Source organism: Notothenia rossii (genome assembly GCF_949606895.1).
Source record: "Notothenia rossii genome assembly, chromosome: 9".
NCBI classification, from domain to species: domain Eukaryota; kingdom Metazoa; phylum Chordata; class Actinopteri; order Perciformes; family Nototheniidae; genus Notothenia; species Notothenia rossii.
In genome coordinates, this window is record NC_136907.1 from 56535140 (window position 1) to 56550234 (window position 15095).

The 15095-nt window shown below is 42.0% G+C and overlaps 1 protein-coding gene across 2 annotated transcripts in view; it reads right to left on the bottom strand.

The window, feature by feature from the left end:
* Positions 1-3637: 3637 nt before the first annotated feature.
* Positions 3638-15095, bottom strand: part of lrrc24 (leucine rich repeat containing 24) — a 31465-nt gene continuing 20007 nt past the window's right edge. For both annotated transcript variants that reach the window (XM_079652418.1, XM_079652417.1), the window contains exons 2-5: positions 10034-10229; positions 8829-9107; positions 7303-7471; positions 3638-6420 (exon numbers count right to left, since the gene is read on the bottom strand). In XM_079652418.1, the coding sequence (XP_079508544.1) occupies positions 5174-6420; positions 7303-7471; positions 8829-9107; positions 10034-10195 (1857 nt within the window). In that variant the 5' untranslated portion in view covers positions 10196-10229 and the 3' untranslated portion in view covers positions 3638-5173. The remainder of the gene's footprint in view (positions 6421-7302; positions 7472-8828; positions 9108-10033; positions 10230-15095) is intronic.

A 15095-nucleotide genomic window follows, 5' to 3' on the forward strand; every position in this document is an offset into this window, starting at 1 on the left:
TAAAATCTGTAAGGAACACTCATCACATTTTGAATAAAGCTCTACAACAAGCTTTTCAGAAACATACATTTTAAATCATTGGCCATAGACCCGTTACTGCATCAGAAATGGTTGAATAATCCACCTACATATCCCACATACTATAACTTATTCGGCATTAGAGTGCTACTGCTTTTTGTGAAGTGTAAGGCTTCTTAGTGGGGTGCTTTTAGCAGCAGCAGTGCATTACAACCTTGATTTCGACACTACTGCTATCATTAGTATTATTTATGCATAATTTTCAGGTTGTTAAATCAATTATGGAGGGCTCTAATCAACACGCCTGTAGGTACACTGGTGGGGATCTTTGAAAAAGAATGTGGAGTGATTAGAGGAGGTGCACGCTGTATACAAATGACAAACAAGAGTTTAGTACTTTCAGCATGTATGCAGTGGTAGGTGTTGTACAAAATATCATACACACCTCCAAATACCAATCACATTGGACATTTTTAGTTTTTTCCATTGTGTCCATGGCAACCATTGAAAGCAAGGATGTGTTGGGCATGTATTGACAAAGCCTGAGAATTGAATCACAGAAGGAAATCAATGTGCCAACCGCAATAAGCACATTTCTCATTTTATTGTGTACTATAGGCTGAATAATACATCTGCAGCTGTGTTATTGTGTTGCTAAGATGCATGGGCTTCTGTATACATAAGCTCAGCTGTCTGCTTTTAGGCTACTATTGAGAGTATGTGTTTTCTGACATTCAACAAAGGTTTAATATATAAAACGTAGTTGAAAAGCATCTCTTTGTGAAGCTTAATTCTGATAGGGTAACCCTAACCCTAAGCTCACAATGAGTTGTTTGTACATTACTGTTTGTGAACAAATGCAACAAAGAGATTAGCTAGGCTTATCAGCTGATTTATCTACCTTTCTAAAATAAAGCAAACAAGCATATTTCTTAAGATACGTTTGCATGACTTTTATGATTCAACATATTTATATAACCAGTCCTCACCAACCAAACATCAGGTGTAGGTAATCTATGCAAGGAGGTTTTAAAAGCTCACATTTCGGTATATTTTTTGTTTCTAGTGGCTTTAGTATTTTTGACAGTAAGGAAGTTTGGTGAAAGAGTATAAGGAGCAACATTGTAGGAAAAGTCAGAGTTGATGTATGTAACGTAATGTTCATAAAGAAGTGTGTGTACTTTACTTTAGTATGTAACCTTAGTTATGTAACAAATGTAGCTATTTAAACCCAAACCATCCATTACAACTAACCCTAACCCTAATGTTACGTGCCAGGCAGGCTGTACTTGTGGGGTTTTCTTTCCCTCCTGTGTTTCTCTCTTCTCCCTGTCTTCTGCACAGCTAATCAGCAGCTGATCGGAATCTGCCTGTGCACCTGAATCTGATGGCTGATTGGATCCTCTCACCCTCAGCTGGCCTATCAGCAGCCAGGGCCGACCATAAAGGAGGCACCCAGGAAGTCTTCTCTCACTCTCTCACTCTGGGCCTGTTGCTGATGAAGGAGCCTGCAGTGTTTAGCAACTCATGATCTTTGTATTGTCTGACCTTTTTGAAAATGTGTGTGTTGAGAGGTGGAGGAGTTAGGTGAGTCTGGGGTACCCTGTACATTTCTCACCACGTAGCTAACTAATGTTCAGACACACTAGGTTAGCGGATTGTTGCCACCCCTGTATATTGTTTTGTCAAATTCTTTGTAGTTTAGTTAGTGAGGGTTTTTTTGTTTGAGTTTTGGTTTCAAAGGATAGATGTAGAGATAGGCCTGGTTTTGTTATGCTTGTTTCTTTTGTTTGGCACAATCCTTTGACTCCTCCTCCTCCTCACCAACAGAGTGTTTCAATTATATGTCTGTTCGGTTCTGGGTTTACACAAAATAAACCTTTTGTCAACTGTTACGCTGACTCCCTCATTTTTATTGGTTGTATGATATTGTCTCCAGGTCCCCTAGACCTTAGTGAGGATGTAACACTAACTTTAAACTTAATAACATATATTATTAATCCCCTGTCTTCTATTTAAACATTGTTTATATTGTTTTATTTCTATTTTAGTTATTACTTTCCATTTTCAAATGGATGTTGGAGCCTCCCACAGGGAAACACCCTGAAATAACCCCTTAATAAAGAATTTTTAAACATCATCCGAGGCGTTTCCCATGTCTCACCTGCACCACCTCTCTAGACCTCGGTCTGGGTTTTAAACACTTTTAGGGACACTTGGTTGACTTTATTTTAAGATATTTCCCCTCCCTGTGTGCCTACTAACCCGTGTGTATTTTATATTGTATATTTTACATATTTGTTTTATATTATACATATTTTAACATTTTGGGTTGATTTATTATACTTTATTTTTAAAAGCACTTTTATGTGTTTATTTTATAATCTTTTAACATTAATTTGACCTGCATGCCGATTTTAAACAAAGTCAACCTCGGTCCTGTTAGCCAGATGTTTTTTAACCCACTTACCAGGTCTTTTAACAGATGCTGTGGGACGCAGCCTCGGACACTCCACCGGCGTAGACCCCCTCGGGGGGGCAGGAGTACAGGTTTTAATCCCGCCGCATACGCTCTGTGCTGCAGCCGCTGCTCTCTTTTATCCCTTTTATTCAATTTTTAAAAAACATTTTCAACCCTGACCAAACAGGGCTTTTATAAACTTGTATTGGGTTTACTCAGGAGTTTTAAATTAGGTTTTTAAACACAAAATATTGACCCGAGAGCCCGTGCACCACGCTGCGCTCCTACGGAGTGCCGCACGTTCCCCAAAACCCTAACCCTAACCCTAACCTTAACCCTAACCCTAAATCCTAACCAAGCACTTTGAGTACTTTGTTTGTGCTTTTATTACCATTAAAATCTATAAACACATGTTTGACACTGGGATATCTTAGAAACAAAGTTTAATTTTTTTTTGAACTATTCATTTAACTTAGATATCTATTAGCTTATCTGGACTGTACAACCAATTGTTATACCATATCTCTGTGTTGTATGTCAATTAGGTCTGTTAAATTGACAGCATATCACTATAAAAAAACTGGTTAAAGATAAAGTGTTGTATTCAATGTTTTTCCCCGCTTAACATACTGGTATTTTGGGGATGCTAGTGAACAGTGCCAATTATAGTTTTAATATTAACTCAAATGTGTTAAGGTTTAACATGCCCTTCAGTTGTGTTTCTTGTTGAGTTATTGTGGAATAGTGGTATTAATACAGTTACTAAGACCTCCATACAAAAAAATGTTATTCAATTAATTTATTGATTTGTTTTTTTTTAATTCAAATCAATATTGCTTTAGGACTATAGTAGATTTGAATAACAGATTTTGTGTTTTCAAACACATTTCCTGTTGCGTTCTACTATTTTTGTCGACAAGTAGCACTGAAAGCATACCTGAGTTGTGAAACACAGACCTCTCAAAGGCTGACCTATACACACCGAGTGAGAGCCAGAGTCTCTAGAAAAAATATCTATCACACTCACTAGCTACATGTCATGGGTTGAGAGGGAGAATAAGAAGGCAGAGAAAAGCAATACGCTTTACAGCACAGTGTGACAATAGAATGGGCACAACAGCTGAGTTAGAACTGACCTTGTAAGAAAGGAAGCAGTGAATCTTTCAAAATACATTTTTATTATGTAGAAACCCAAGACATAGTGTACAATATTCTCGTTGGAACGGTTGTTGCAGAGGAATATTAATGGAATTAATTTCACCAGAGATTTCATTTCAGACAATAGAAATGTTAATTCCTTGTTCTAGTACTGAACAAATAAGTAGAGAAAACATGTTAACATGAACAAATACAATGCTATGTTAGAAATGAATGCTGCCTTCAAAATTAACCTCTTGAAACAAATCCACCAGCACACGCCCACTCGAACATATGGGTATTGAACATGTAGTTTCAGTAGGAGTATCAGTTTAGGTCTAATTCTAGTGGGATTTGCAATATGGTCCACAAAACATCGACACTACACAGTGAAAATTAGCATCATTATATTTACACAGAATACTGACAAAACACACAAAACAGAACCTAAAGAGAAGTACAAAATAAGACTCACTGTTTTAATCCGTATTGTTACAGTCTCAGCCTCTTTTGTGAGGAGATTAACCGTTATCCAAACAATTTCTAATAAAGTTAACCACTTATAATGATCTTTAAAGGGTTGATTTGGACACAGAATGATATGGTTCAGTTGTTCAATTCCCTAATTATCACTGTTCATCCCTCCGACCAATCTTATGGCGCATTTCCACTATAGGGCCTTGCTCGGCCTCGCTCGGTATGGCTAGGCCTCGTTAGGCCTTGTTAAGCCAGGCTCACTTTATGCTGCGTTTCGATTACAGTTTAGTAGCTGGGGCAGTAACCATAGTAACGCAGTGTAGGCGGAGCCGTGACGTGATCTTCAATGCGAACCACAGAAAACCAACATCAGCCGTTAGCTGTTAGCACTCAAGCTCACAGCTCCTCATATCTGTTCAGAAACTAGATAAAAGTTAAACAAGTACAAACCACAGACTGTCTGTGTCATGGCGAATACAGTCGCTGTTTTATTTATGTCTGTATAGGCTGTTGTTGTGAGTGTGGACGGTCGGAGCATATACTGCGTTAGCTTAGCCAAGCTCCATTTAGAAAACACACATTTTAAAAAGGTTTTCCGCCTGCCATCTGTCTGCAGACTTGTCAAAGCATTAATTCATGGTTTTTACTAACCGGTATCAGTATGTTGTTACTTCGGCATCATTTTGAAATGTGTATTACAATTAAATTACGGTCAAATATGTTAATTTTGTTGTAGTTGTAGCCCCCTTGCCAGCGATTCTCTCTCTAGTTTAGCATACTCAGCCCGACTCAGCCTGGTTGTTGGCCCGGAAAGAACCTCAATTTTATGGGGCCAGAAAAGCTGTGAAATAGTACCAGCTAGTCGGAACTACGCCGAGTGGAAGCGCAACCAAAAACAGGCCGGGCACGGCACGGTACGTTTAAAGCGAGCTCCGCGCTGTAGTGGAAATGCGCCATTAGTTTAATACAATCAATCAGATGAGATTCTCTGAGACGCTGATTGTGATTGCACCAAGGTCCTTTATGTCTTTATTCAAGTCCATCAACATATTGGTTCATATTTGAACATTATTAAACCCTTTAGCAATGGATTTCATAAGCAACCTGTGATCCGAAGAGTAGACTTTGACTGAGGAAGAGCTCCTCAGGATCTGCTGTAAGGGGTCCCTCATTTCCGTCCGCTGGGTTTTTGCGAAGCCCCATCCCCCCTGATCTGGTCAGTGTCTGCACCATTTCGTGGTCCAGGAGAGCCTCTTTCATACCCTTCTGCTGGACAAACCCACTCATCATGGGACACCTGGATGAAGTGGAGCCGATGACAGGCTTGGTTCTGTTGAGAACATACATCTCGTGGCCGTGGTCGTCGCGGTACTCTTCGAGCTGCGCAAACGTGGTGGGTCCATCAGAGTAGTCGTTCACATAGAGGATGCTCTCTTCCTTGCTGGTACAGTAGGACCCTCCTTCTTCTTTGCGGAACTGCTGGTGACGAGTGTAGATCATTATCAACAGGAGAACGGCAGTTAGTGCCAGCAAGGAGATACCAACAGCAATGGCGGTCTGCGTAGCAGGGCCAAGAGCATAGAAGTCCATGCTGTCCTGTTCATAGAGCAGCTCCTGGCTAACGTCCAGAACCTCTGGCTGATAGAAGGAGCTAGATGAAGAGGAAACAACGGATTGCATGTTCAAACGTGGCCAGAACTGGGATGAATATGAAGAAGAAGACATGTTGACAGCCAGATGAAAGGTGACTTTGGCTACACCACCGGGGTTCCAGGCTTCACACTCGTAACGCCCAGCATGTGCTACAGTCACGTTGCTGAGGAACAGCATGCCGCTGCCCATGTCCGGATCGAAGCTGTCCCTCTCGCCGCCCTCCTCGGTCCCACGCACAAGCCCCTGGATTCCTCCAACACCTCCAATCTTGATCCCTCCACTGCTGGGCAGGGCTGTAACCACTCCTCCAGCTCCAGGCCTGAAGACCTCCCCATTGGGTCCCAGCTCCTGAACCAGGCCTCGAGGTGATAACTGGGCCTTGCCATGGGAGGCTTTCTTCCAGGTCACTTGGGGCTGAGGGTATCCTGAGGCCTGGCAGGAGACTCGGAGGCTCTCCCCTAATCGCACAGTCAGGTGGCTTGGCTCCAGCTGCACCACAGGTGGGATGCAGACCAGACTGTTGGGAGCCACCTCCACCAGGCTGAGGTGGGAGAGGCGAGGAGGTTCAGAGCACATCAGCCGCCGCTGTTCGGCAGAGCTCAGCAGACGCTGTCCGTCTTCGCTGATCCAGGTTCTCAGCCAGCCTAGAGCACAATCACAACGCCATGGGTTTTCTGGAGATGAGGAATGGAAAAGACAAAGTTAACCAAGTGAATGGTTTTGTCAACTGCTGTTTCCAGTGACAACTTTGAATCCCTAGTTTGAACCTGTATGGCAGAGAATCTCTTGGTTATAGAACAAACTGATGAATATCATTCGGTAGGATACAAAGCGCCAAAAAATATGTTAAATGGACCTAGATGTTGGTGTTCATTTTTCTTCCAATTTCAACTTTTCAAGCAAAGTCACAAATTGGCTCAATTAATATTCGCCTCATGTTCACTTCCATTCTGTGCTATTTATGGGATAACAAAAACATTGCCTTGCTTGTGTGCATGTGTGACAGTGCCCTTACTTGGGTTAAGGTTCCTGAAGTGCACACGATATAACATTTTGAAGGTCTGAGCAAACTCATGTGATAAGGTTGAAAGTCCCAGAACAGCTGCTAAATTGACCCTAAGGCGCTTTTGTCTGACACCTATTTATTTTTCTCATTGGTATTTAAAATAATTTTGAGTTTTTTTTGTTTCATGGTTCTGCCACGAACTCACAAGACAGTTTTGGGTAAGACGTGGGGATAAAGGTCCGTGCAGGACTAATTGCCCTCAACAGGAGGTCCCTTTTGCATACAGTGTGCCTTTACATTTTTCTTTCTAAATTATGTCTTTGAGGGATTACTCTTTCATTAAAGGATTATGGCTTGATGAAACCCTTTGATAGATAAAACATTTTTAGAGGCACTTCATTTTCATTGACATGAGCAAGAAGCCAGTTCTTAAAAGTTTTGGTATGGAAGCACTTTTCAAGGCACTTTGAATTCCAATACATCTTGGAGGATTATGCCATATTACAGTCAGACATTATGTGTTTAGGTATTCTGTTCACGCTCTGCCTACCTGTGACACGGAGCACCTGCAGGCTAACAAGCGGTTTGAGTGACGAAGCCCCCAGGGTGCGGAGGTGATTTCTGCTGAGGTCCAACAGAGCCAGAGATGACAAGCCAGACAGAGCCTGCTCAGCCAGCAGCTCTATGCTGTTCTCTTGCAGGTGAAGTTCCTGCAGACGCTGCAGATGGCATAAAGACATAAAGCAGAGAAAGGCAAATGTTAAAGGAGGAGGAAAAGTGATGTCAAAGTATAAAGACAGGATGACTCAATTCCACTTGACTCAGTCTGCACTGTATTACAGTATGCTAGGGCTTAATCCGACATGTTGTCATGTCATGGATTTACAGTTGCAGACGTCATCCTATTTAAGTCTTAAAAAGGTATCCTGTATTGGAGTAGCTTGAGCTTTGCTAGCAAAAGTTAAGCTTTTTCCCTTTACCAAAAACAACTGAAGACTGCTAAGAAATCAAAAGGTTGGTTGCTGTATTACTATATATTAACTACGTTTTGATAATTTCTGAATTATTGGCAAGAAGTCAGACACATTTCTGACATTGTATAGCATCCAAAAACCTACTGTCACTAGAGCTGCTGTGATTACCCTCTGTATAATGTGAAAGTATGATGGTATTCTTAGTGCGACCACCACTACAGGGGTAATTTTGTCTGCAATGTCTCACACATGTGCAACTTCACACAACTGACGCATGCTTCAGCAAAGTGCATTTCCATCATTTTTCCCACACCTGTCATCTTAGTTTTTTATTTTGAAATGCCTTTTCTCCTTGTGTCTTGTCTTGTTTTACTTCATGTCTTTATATTTTCCCGCCTGTGTGATTGTCTGATTTTGTTGACCTTCTGCCCTTGTGTTTTTTCCAGCTGTGTCTTGTCTTTATGATTAGTTTTGTATGTATACATCCCTGTCTTCTATAGTGTTCCCTGTCAGTTCGTTGTCATTGTTTCCCTAGTTTGGTTCAGTCTGTCAGAGTTCCTGGCTACCTGCCTGTATCATTCTGGATTTTCCTCATCTATCATCTTGTTTTTGTTACTCTTTTTGCTTTGCAACTTTTCCTTTTGTTTTTACCTTGCATGTTCCTTCAGTTTTAGTTAGTGTTTATTTGTACCTGCTTTAATTTAATAAAGCTCACTTTCTGTTTATACTTTTATAAAAATCTGTCATTTTGCAATTGGGTCCAGATTTTCGTTTCCCGACAACAGCACCCAAAGAAAACGAGTGCAGAACGTTTTCATGGGTTTGCCGTTACACTGAGGTAATGATCATTCTTACAGTGGTCTTCAGGCATTATAATACTTGTAGCTTGTGCCAATTTCAAAGCTTTCTTTGTATTTTCATTGCAATACAATATTCATAGTAAACACCAGAGCTGGAATTAAGGAAGGAAGTTGGTGTCAAAATTAGTTATGTGGTAAAAGCATCATGTTTCCAGATTAGTCCACAGCATTAATGACAGCCTTACTTTAAACATTTTTATCCATCCATCCATTAATCCATTCCATTATCTCATCTCATTAACCTGCAGTCCCCTGAAGGTGTAGTCCTGCACTTTACTGATCTGATTCCCGGCGAGGTACAGGATCCGGAGGTGCTCCAGACCCCGAAACATGTCCGGAGTGACCAGGTGGATGAGGTTACCGTTGAGGGCCAGCTCCAGCAGCTGCCCCTGGCTGAGGAACGCCCCCGGCTCCAGGGCTGAGATGCTATTATTCTGAAGGTAGAGGTAATGAAGGCTGCCAAGGCGAGGCAGGTCCTGAAGACGGATCTGCACTATAGCGTTGTCCTGGAGGAAAATGGTCTGCAGCGGAGACAGGGTAAATCAAATCAGTGGAGTGATCACAAATGAATTACATTAGAGACACAGTGGAGGAGATGTGATGTTTGAATTTGTTTTCTACAAGAGTGTGAGCGTGGCCTGTTGCTGTGCTGTGCTCACCGAGTAGAAAAATGTATTAACCATGAGGAGAGATTACATTAACAACGGGGCCACTGTAAAAGCTGTCTGCGCTCATTGGGCTGTGCAGAGCTTTGGATATATGTTAATGTAGGCATTACAAACAATGTGGAACGAGCAAGTTCCAGATAGTAATGGCTCTGACAATGTGGGTTCTGCAGCATGTTCCCTTTCCATTGTGGCTCACTTATTTTGCCAAATGCTGCAGAAATCACAGACCTTGTCAGCAAACAAAAAATAAATGTTTGACTGATTGGAACTACACACTTTGTGCTTGACCCACAATGCATGGCTTGTGCAACCACTGGAGATGTTTTTCGAAGGAAGCAAACACGGCCCCTGAGTTGAAGAATGATCAACGAGATAGACCTGCTGATTGAGGTTAATGGAACAATTTATGCGCTATGGTCTTCATTAATATTCATGGGCTGCAGTAATGTTGTGGGGCCTGAACCCCGGGAGGAAAAGACATGTAATGTTTAACATCTTCTCAACAGATGATCAGAGAGTGTGCAAGAGTCACTTTCTGAGCAAGAATGAATAATTACACAGGCAACAGCGCAGCCCCCCCCTCAGGCTCGCATCAAAGAGGGTCACGGCGAATTGATGAACCACAATCATTTCAGGGTAATAAGAATGGATCAGCGAGGGAGTTAACAGATACAAAAGCACTGATGCGGAAGGGTGAATGGGGGAGGGGGGGGGGGGTCAGCTGCCATGCTACATTATGTGAGCTAGCACCCTCAATTATGGTCGATCAGCCAACTGACCTCGGTTACAGAGGGGACACCATGCGGGATTTCTTTGATCCCTAGAGATCCGCACTCCACTGTTAGGCTGTAGCAGCGACAGCCGGACGGGCAACCAACGCACGGTCGAGGGACGAGGGTCCCGATGATGAGGGCGAGGCAGGAGAGCCACGAGATGACCATGGCAGTTTTTACGGTAGACCTTCAGAGACAAAACCTTGAGAGGGAAGAGAATAGACACATCAATCACTCAGTTACAACCCATTTCCTTCAGGGTAATGCATCCAACATGGAAAGATTGACAGTGGCTGCAGATCTGTTACACATGCAGATTGTTGTGAAATGGCAAGGGAGGCTTGATAAAAAGCACTTGTTTACTCAAATGAAAAGTGCGCTTGTAAATAAAATTGATTATTATTATTATAAAAAAAGCATTGGGAACATATGTCCTTTTCCCCGCCTGGTTTGCATTCAACTGTGTCTAGTCAGTGGAATTGCAGCAGCTTCTATTATGGGCTTCAATTAATTAAAGATGGGATAAAAAGATGTGCAGGTTGCCTCAAGGACCTCTCTCGCCTTTTTAATGCATGCGCAAACACACTCACACTCCTTCTATTTCCGTCTCTCTCTTTGTCTTACTTTGTCCCAAACACACACTCGTGGAAATGTGCAGCAAAGAGATGGAGGCTTCCGTTTTGACCCTGGTAATCTTTGAAACCATGTTTACTTTCTCAAAGCAAACCTCAATCGGCAAGCAGCTCTAATCATCTGATCAAAAAACATCAGTGTCGGCCGCTAGCTTCACCTTACAGCAATATCTTCCTTTGATATAAACCCATTACTGAGCAACTCATCCGTGCACTTTTTTTTTTCCTATACAGCCCAGGAGGGATTTATTGTCTCGCTCTGCAGTTCATGTTGGACATCCAATATCATGCAGCCCGGCGGTGTTCACAATAGTTAATCGGCAAAAGATAACCTGAACATACTGCAGCGTTGGAGATAACATATGTGTTGAAATGTCACACTGAGCCTGTCAATCAGTTGTAAATTTATTAAACCGAAAGAAGCCGCCATGTCATTGATCCAATCACAAGTCTGACAATATTATAAAACATTCATGTGCACCACGGCCTTGGTTCCATATCCCATTGAGCCTGTCTGACTTGTGAAATCTCTAGTTTGCTTAAGATTGTGGAATCACTCAGACGGATAATTGATGGCATTTGCATCTCGTGCGGAATCATTTGGATATGATCTAGATTATTAATTATTTGAATGCACACAGATCTCATTACTGATGAGGGATTAGAGGGTCTTGAAGCTGCACAATATTCAGTTTGCAGGGTGTTTGAACTATTCTGTCAGATTGATATCAAGCGTGTCTCATTTGTTGCGCTATAATCCAAACCAGTAATTTACTGCCTAAGTGCAAAAGCAATGGGATCACTATTTCAGCGCCTGAGAAGTCATTTACTGTGCAGCCGTACTGCATTATTAAGGAAATGAGTAATGATGAACTGGATTTTTAATATTGCATGTTTGAAAGCATTTACGAGGATAGCCGGGTAGATTAATACAATGTGACCTACATAAGCCTTTCAATCGTCTTCTCTCAGCGAAACAGAGAGAGACACTTATTAACAAAAGCATGCCATTTCCTCTCCAGAGCGCTCCCCAAACAAGCGTAGGAGAGAAATGATGTACTTCTATTGTTGGGGAGGGAAAGCGGAAAAATTGAATTTTGAATAAGGCCTTGGTCTGTCATTGAGCTTTTGCTACTTCTCGCTGTGAGATGACTTTTAAATAGCTTTGACTTGCCTGAGAAGTCTCAGTAGGGAACCAGAGAAGAAGACGCCCGCCTGCCCCTCGGCTAAGAATACTCACAGAACAGGGTGCAGAGTCTGATATTTGTTGTTAGAATATGAGCCAGACATCAATGCAAATGACACGCTGCCAGGTAGAGAAAATAGCTTATGCATTTCTATTGCTTATTTCACTTTTACATTGAGTTTAAATAAAGCCTCAGAGGCAATCATGCCATGGTTTGAGTGTTCACCTATAGAGTCATCAGTGTCTGCAAACAGAGAAGACACAATGAAAAACACTCGCGGGATGTTTTTTCTAAAAATAATGCTGCTGACTGCAACTTGTTTTACGGCTTTTGCTCTTCCATTTCAGATTCAGTTTGCACTCACTCTGCTCATCTTGTGTCATGCTGATGTGGGATTTCAGTGGTAAGAGGTCAATTTGTTCATTTCAGTCGCAGTAATCCTCAGCGGAACATGCGTAATCTGCACAATCAGATGCTCGTTAGCTAAACCGCTCTCGCCGTTTTCATGGATGGGGGAGAGACTTTGTTTGGCGGGAAATATCCAGGTCAGCAATATATCTCTATTGACTGTGTAAATATGTGTAAATAGGATGATGTTTGTGTACGAAAACAGGGAAGACCTATCAGGGCATCCAGGCTTAAATGTAATGGGATAACCACGATAAAAAAAAGTTAACAGCATTTCCTTACAGTTACATTTTGAAAAAACCATCATCAGATTACTGTCTGATTCCCCTAACCCAGTGGTTCTCAAACTTTTTCTGTCAGGCCCCCCCTTTGGAGAAAAAAAAAAGTCGGGCCCCCCCAAAACGAATAATCAGGCTCAGTGGCGGCGCCAGAGATTTATTTTGGGGGTGCTGTGGGGTAGCTTGACGTTTCATAGAGGGTGCTCAAACATTTAGGGTTTCCCATTAATGTACCGGTCGCTACAGTGGAATTTTCTACTGCAACAATCCCCACGCAAATACACAACGTACCCGCGACTGTTACAATGAAGGCTCGATATTCAGCTCACGGCATATAGGTGTAAGCAGGGATAAAGTGCTATTTTTATAGGTGGTGTGTGGACGTCACATAGGGGGGTCCGGGGGCAAGCTTCCCCGGGAAGATTTATTTTTAAATATTGAAGTTAAAAGCATCAATCTGGTGCACTTTGAGAGCGAAAGGAAGAGATCTATGGATACATCTCTCAACACCCATATGAAACAGAAATGTAAACAGATTTACTTTTTCTTGATGGATATTTTACAAATCACCCTTTTAAACTTTATTCTTGTTTTACTGTCATATAGTATTTCATACCTGTTTTTCATTTATTCTCTTATTTTTTTATAACTATAATGATCATATAAACGTGTGCCTCGGAAATAATTATTTACATTAATGGTGACCAAAACATTTGAGACCCACTGAGATAACACTGAGAGAGTCCTTTAGCTCTCAGTCTGACAGGAGAGGACTCTCCTCCACTTTGTTGTTGAAAAAACTCCTTATATCCGTTAGCGTAGCTCGCTAGCACCAGAAGCTAACAACAACGATCTCCAGTACCGGTGCGCTCTCTCTCTCTCACGCGCACACAAAATGGCTCGTTCCACACACACACACAGAGCCGAGCTTTAATGAAACAGAGACCCAGACGTAATAGTACTGTACTGCATCATATTATTTTCGAATCAATAATTTTTCAAATTATGATTTCTTTTTTTTTTTTTTTAAATCTTTTTTTTTTTTTTTTTTATAACCATTTTTCCTCCTCGTCTCTCGCGCCCCCCCTGGCATGCCTCTGCGCCCACCAGGGGGGGCGCGCCCCCCACTTTGAGAACCACTGCCCTAACCCTTGCCTACATTGGTTTGTTGTCTTGCATAATACACGTAATAATATCCATATTTTTCTCTTTCAATTATTTTGCATTGCCTTTGATGTTGAGGCCATCTGAAAATAACAGAACGTAATCAAGTTACATCACCATAATATTGGGATACTTAGATTAGGGTAATCAAGTAAAACATTTTTCAGGTAACTATAACGGATTACATTTTTTAAGAGGCTGTATTATTGTTTTGGGGGGTTTCCCTTTCCTGTAGTGTGTTTTCTAGGTTTGTGTGCATGTAAATGGTCTGCAAAGGCTGAAAAGTTCCCTCCAGAGGGAGTTTCTCTCCCACAAACTCCCCCCCCCCCCCCCCTTATGAAACGCCTCTATTGGACTCGTAACGTAGTCACATCACTATGTAACACTCAGGTTTCTATTGGCTAGCGCTCCACATTGTACATGATAGGCTAAGGAGCGAGAAACATCTAAGCGGTTGACCAATCACAACAGAGCCGGCCAGCTACCCAATCAGAGCAGATTGGGATCTAGTTTCAGACAGAGGGTGAAAAGAGGTGCTGCAGCACAGGCAGCATGAGAAAAATAAAGAGCTTTTTGTCACAGTAGAGGAACAAAATACAAATATGGACCTGTAAATGAGCAGAATACGCCTTCTTTAAAGCAACCCCGCCACTATGACTTTAACTAATTCCGTAAGACATCACACAAAGCCTGTTGTGCATTCAGTATCAGTATGCGGCTCCGCAAACATTATTTGATACTGGCTTCAAGTTGTTTGTTTGGGCCTTTTCTGAAATTACAATTGTCTCTTTCTTTGTGACAAAGCCCTTTGTTTTTTCTCAAGCTACAAACAGATCATCCTCTGCTTAACAATTGCAGCTTTGGTGGCCAAACATTAACAACACAGAAAATTCACTTATGTTTTTATTTGCTCTTTTTCTTCACAGGAGGGTGGGTGTTGATGTGTCGGAGGTGCAGCAGACAGTCGGAGCGCTGGAGGCAGAAGCAAAGTTCACATCCCCGCGCTGTCACCAGTGCAGGTCGGCGTCATCCGTTGTTATGGTAACTCTTGTGATGAGGAAAAGGTTTGCTCTCTGGGCCCGAAGGCCAGGCACCATTCCTTTGAGCTTCTGTTAGGCAAACAGCTCAACAGAAATAGAAGCTGTCATTTCCAAGTATTTTTCTCCTTCCTGAACTTTCCCCCCTTTCCCCTCCTCCCTTCATGATTTTTCTCCAAAAGCCTCCATCATGTTCCCCCCCCATCTCTGACCTCTTCCTTTTTTCTCATCCCTCGTCCTTCTGCTGTGACTGACAGGTGCTAAATCATTTGTCTCAGAGCATCCTTTTGTCCACAAATAGACCGAGGCCGGGGCGCTTTGAGAACACTGTAGCACTAAACCAAGAGTAGCATAGTGACTTT